This window comes from Saccostrea cucullata, unplaced genomic scaffold (assembly GCF_032062105.1).
Source record: "Saccostrea cucullata isolate Sc308-1 unplaced genomic scaffold, CSIRO_AGI_Scuc_v1 ctg9389, whole genome shotgun sequence".
Lineage (NCBI taxonomy): Eukaryota > Metazoa > Mollusca > Bivalvia > Ostreida > Ostreidae > Saccostrea > Saccostrea cuccullata.
Genome location: NW_026935033.1, coordinates 32603 through 38211, shown reverse-complemented (window position 1 = coordinate 38211; position 5609 = coordinate 32603). Strand labels below are relative to the sequence as shown.

The window sequence follows — 5609 nt, the reverse complement described above, 5'->3', positions numbered from 1 at the left end:
GCACCCCCTTTGTTGCTTTAAGCCACGACCAACAATCGCCAATATATTAAAATAAACGTGTACAAAATCATGTTTGTTTTATTTTCCTCTATATAAATAAATGTAAAACATGCGGGAGCAGTCTAATGAATAAACTGCAAATCATTTCTCCATATGAAGTTCATGTATTTTATAAGACCAAAAGATATTTTAACGAAATTGATGATATTTGTTTATACAAAAGAAACAAAGCTATCTGAGTAACTTCAACATTTATTACAGGTTTCTCTCCCTGGAAAGTGTTTGGGAAATCCCAGTATCTACATGTCAAGAGAAACATTAGATGGCTAGACGCTCAGGTAACTATGATAAACCAAGATGTTTAAATGTACACATGTATAATAATATTTCTTACAATCTAGTATAAGAGTGAAGCATTTCATTTTTATCTAGGATTAGATGAAATATATGTAGATAATAAATGAACAGTATTCAAACTCAAAGTTCATTAAACAATACAAAATAGGAGCAGAGCAAAACGGACTTCTAAAACATTAGAGGTAGGATCAGGTGCCATGGAGGAGTGAGCATCTCCTGCCAACTGGTCACATCCGTCGTTAGCTCCTTGTCATGATTGGGAAATAAAATGTATTTAGAAAATTTTATAAAGGCATCTTGAAAAAGAAATGTTTTAAACTATGCTTTTTATATGACTTCCAGATTGATATAAGAAAAATTTGGCTTTTTCGTTTTTAAAAATGCTTAAAGCACTTTTCTTCCTGTATTCGGACATTACTTAAACAAGATTCTAAATCTGTTTTCTCTGATTTAGATACTATTTTACTGTTAATCTTTTAATTGCATAATCTTGACACCAGCTATTGGCTGGTGAAAGAACATCTTCAACATTTTTTTCTAAGAAGAAGAATTCCAATGCTATTTTTTCTTCCTTTTTACCTGAACCCAAAGCTCAAGTAAGCTTTTCTGATCACAATTTGTCCGTTATGTGTCGTCGTCGTTGTTGTCGTTAACTTTTAACATTTTCGACTTTTTCTCAAGAACCACTTGGCCAGTTTCAACCAAACTTGGCACAAAGTAGCCTTAGGTGAAGGGTATACAAGTTTGTTTAAATGAAGTTCCATGCCCTTATTCAAGGGGAGATAATTCAGAAATAGTGAAAAGAACAAGGTTCACGTTTGCCTTACTTGGCCCTGTGAATTTCTCAAAAACTGAAACTGCATAGTTTTATTTAACAATGCATAAAATATCATTTAGATTTTTGGTTACGGCGAATCTATCAAAAATGACGTCATTTTCTGGCTAGTCAATGCATTATGATGTCACCAAATGCGTCAATTTCCTCATATTCTGAAAAAAATGTACAAAAACGGCCAATTTTTAAAGCTACTTTTTGATATTTGATATAGAGCGCAACCTCTAATCTAAAATTTGCAACTAGTAAATGAAGTGTTTCTGAGGACTTTTAGACATTTTTTTATTATTTAGATCAGAGAGTGCGCTCATATCATTTTTCTTCACTGAAAGTACCCAATTATACCTGTTTACCTAAAAATTCAAGAACATTGCAATTTAATAAAGCCAGTTCTCCTAGACCTGGGCTTTTAGAAGAATTTTTTTAATAGGATATGAAAGCACTAAGTCTCTATTTTATTTTAATGCTTCAAATAGAAAATCAAGTGTTGATCAATTTATTGGTATATCTACAAGGCCATTTTATGCATAAAGTGAACCGACTTCTTTGATGGTATGTTTTAAAAATCTTTTTCGCAAGAACCACTGTGCCAGGAAAGATGAAACTTATAGGGAGGCATCCTCAGGAAGTGTAGATTCAAGTCTGCTCAAATCATGACCCCCTGGGGTAGGGCGGGGCCACAATAGCCTATCAAAGTTTAACAAAGAAATATTTAGGAAAATTCCTATAAAATCTTTCAAGGACCACTGTGCCAAAACAGATGAAACTTATAGGGAAGCATCCTCAGGTAGTGTAGATTCAAGTTTGTACAAATCATGATCCCCGGGGGTAGGGCGGGGCCACAATAGTAGATCAAAGTTTTACATAAAAATATATAAGAAAATTCTTTGAAAATCTTCTCAAGAATAGCAAAAGCGTGAATTATCATATTTTTCTGAAAGCATCCTCACGTAGTGGACATTCAATTTTATTCAAATCATGACCCCTGGGGTAGGGTGTGGCCACAACATGGAATCCTAGCTTTACATAGAAACATGTAGATAAAATCTTTGAAAATCTTCTTTAAAGAATAGCAAAGCCATGATTAGTCATATTAATATGGAAGCATTCTCAGGTAGTGTAGATTCAATTATGTTCAAGTCATGACCCCTGGGGGTAGGACGAGGTCACAATGTAAGTTCAAATTTAAAGGGCAATAAAGCCACAGGTAGTCAAATTTGCAAGCATCCTTAGAGTAGATTAAAGTTTGCTCATATCATACCCTCTCCCTTTTACGGATTGGTTGGGACCACTTTTGGGTTTAAACTTTTTAAAAGTTAAACTGATTTCTGTTTTTTTTCCTAGCCACAATTCTCAGGTGAGCGATTTGGCCCATGGGCCTCTTGTTTTCTTTAATATGACATCAAATAAAACATGATATTGTTCTTACGTTTCATTTCAAATTTAAAGATATAATTAACACTATAGATTTAAAAGACAGTTATAACGGTAACCGATATTGTGAAACATGTATGCTAGTTTATGTTTTATAGTTTTAAGATTTAATTTGCATTACAAGAATACATGTCAAAATGACGTGAAAAACATTATTATTGTAAGAACACGTGAAAATTATTGAATACCTAATGAGTTCTTCTTTCAACAGCTGACCAAAACAATATGAGTTTTCGATTTTCGACTTATCTTATTTTTTATATTGCGTATATTGTAACATTGATTTAAAAATCGGACAATTACTACATATTTTAATAAAAAAAAAGGTGTATGTTACGATATAATATTGATAGAAAATTCAGAAAATCAGTACAACTTTGTAAACAAGACAAAAACGCAAACCACAGGAAAAATCTAAATTTGGATAAGGTGACAAAGAGGGGTAAACATCTCCTGTTGATCAGTCACTCCGGCAATGAGCCCTCTATAATAATAACTTCTATCATCAACTTCTCCTATTTACGTAGCAGTTGCTATTAGCACGTGTCTTGAATCTTTGTTATTAATATAAAATATGGGGAACACGTTCTTTTACAAACAATTTCAACAAACTCTATTGTCGACACCATTACTTTGTTTGCAAATACAATTTGCCGATAGGTTGCATTTTGACTGATTCCTTTCAAATAAGTAAAATTCTTCAGCGAGAAATTTCATAGTGATTTATCTAAAACGTTTCCGTTTTCTTCCTCTTATCGCAACTGATTCAATTTCTGTTTAAAGAGTCTGTACTTTGCTATTCTCGCAATTCATGGAAATCCCGTATATAAAAATGTAATATCCCAACTGATTTAATGATATCGAAATGTTTGAAGTTCCCTGCAAATATATCAGCAACTTACAAAAGAAAAAAAGTAAAGAAAATAAAAAACAAGGTTTAAAAGAAATGAATTTTTATCAACAGCTTGAATGTCTAAAACTTGGGGCAAAATTAGCAGAAATAGAGACCTTGGAAGAAAACATCTTTCTAAAGAACATGACAAGGGAAAATGCTTATGGTAAGATCATTTTTGGTAAAGTACATGTATGAGAATTTCATGAAACAAAATATACACATGTAGATTTACCTTCTTGGTCATTATATGTAAATACAGTTGCTAAATTGTTTTATTCTACATTTTTGATTAAGGTTTTTGTCTGAATTTTCAACAAATTGCTAAAAGTGTTTTTTTTTTCTTGCTTCAAATTGAGTGTAATTAGCCAAGTCTGTCATGAAATCATTTAAAAAGATTCTTAGACAAATTAAACACATTTAAAAAGAAACATAATTTTGATTTGTTAAAGGCGACACATTAATCGGAGGGACAGATGCCTACTCACAGCACAGATGGAGATGGTCAACAACATTTAAAGCAGTGACGTACACTGACTGGGCACCGAACAAGCCTGATTTCTCGGAAGGCGATGAATGTATGTCTTTAACTGCTAGGTTTGACATGTCGTGGGATGATTGGCAATGTGATCGATATCAAGAATCCTTCATGTGTGAGCGGTTAATTGAATGAACGAAAAAAAAGAAGAAAATTAACAAGAACTTGTTTGTATGAACCTAGCTAGGAAGATCTATATTGTCTGTAAATTTTGTTTATTTTAATATACATTTGTCGGATCAGATCTTCAATGTAATCAAAAGCTGAAAAATTTAATCTGTGCACACACTAACTTTAGTTTACTCATATGGAAATTCCTGATCTAGAGGTGGTTTCAGATGTGTAGAGGCAGAAAACTCTCTCTCTCTATTGTTAGCCTGCCTCGGTTTAAGGACTGGGCATGAAAATAGAGCATGATATTGCTTATAGAATAAGTGACAATAAGAGACAAAAATCAAATACAAGAGATAGAGAAATACTTCTACAGAATTAGCAAAGGTAGACGATGGAAATGCTGAAGTCAACTTGTTTGAAAATAAAAAGAATCCAAAAATGAAACAGATGTGGAAGACTCCGTGGCGGGTTTATTTGAAAATACCTGATATACGAGGGTTGTCCCAAAAAGTCGTAGACATGGAAAACAGTTTATTTTTTTTCTTTGTTGAATTAAATTTCTTTTCTTCTGATAACAAAAAGTAACATGTTATTATCATGTATTTCAAATTTTATGATGATCTCACATTTAATAAGAAAATTATGAAAAAATAAAAAAAAGCATGAAAGTGTTCATCGGTGCACGAAAGCAAGTGTATTTTACTTCTCTTATAACAACATGATCTCTTTTTCTGCTTCACACGCGTCTATTAACATTCAATAATTTTTTTTTTTTAAAGTGAAAGACCACTCTAGGCTAAGGGACTTATTTAAATTCATTACTGTCCGGTTTTTTGTTGTTGTTGTTTTTTTTAAGCAGATTCAAATTTTAGTCAAAATTTAGTCGAAAGATTGCCAAACATTGTAGGTAGCAGAGAATACACATTGTTTGACATCGTTCGTGGCCCAAATTGTTCCCCACTGTCTGCGTGCCATAACAAACTGTACTCTACTTTTTATATGTTGTAACTTATTTCGGTATAGAGGAAAAACTCTCATTGAATCTCGTGCCATTTAAAAATAACTTCTCGATTAAAATCTAATGTGTAATGTACTTTTTTCCCCGTCTCTGATGTATACAAACCATATTCAAAACAATTTATTACATATCAGTGCACCGGTTAAGCGTTTGACGACGTCATTTTTATCAAACTCAATTCCAACAACACTTTGAAAATCATGACACCAAAATTTAGATTTTGATTTCACTGATTCAAATTTGAGTTCAATGTTTTACATAGTACTTCAGAAATAAAAGCAAATGTAATAGTTATATGCGTAAAATATTCCGAATTTTGTTCGTGCGCCGACATACCTTTTCGACCATCATTTAAATCGTCCTAACATCATCAATATGAAAGATATATATTTAAAAATGTACAATTTTAAAGAACATTGAA

General features: G+C 32.3%; 1 protein-coding gene across 1 annotated transcript; it reads left to right on the top strand.

The window, feature by feature from the left end:
* The first annotated feature begins 265 nt into the window (after positions 1-265).
* Positions 266-4402, top strand: LOC134241755 (type-2 ice-structuring protein-like). The gene is made up of 3 exons (XM_062723778.1): positions 266-338; positions 3591-3684; positions 3971-4402. The coding sequence occupies exons 2-3, from the start codon at positions 3663-3665 to the stop codon at positions 4189-4191; spliced, it is 243 nt and encodes an 80-aa protein (XP_062579762.1). The 5' UTR covers positions 266-338; positions 3591-3662; the 3' UTR covers positions 4192-4402.
* The last annotated feature ends 1207 nt before the right edge of the window (positions 4403-5609 follow it).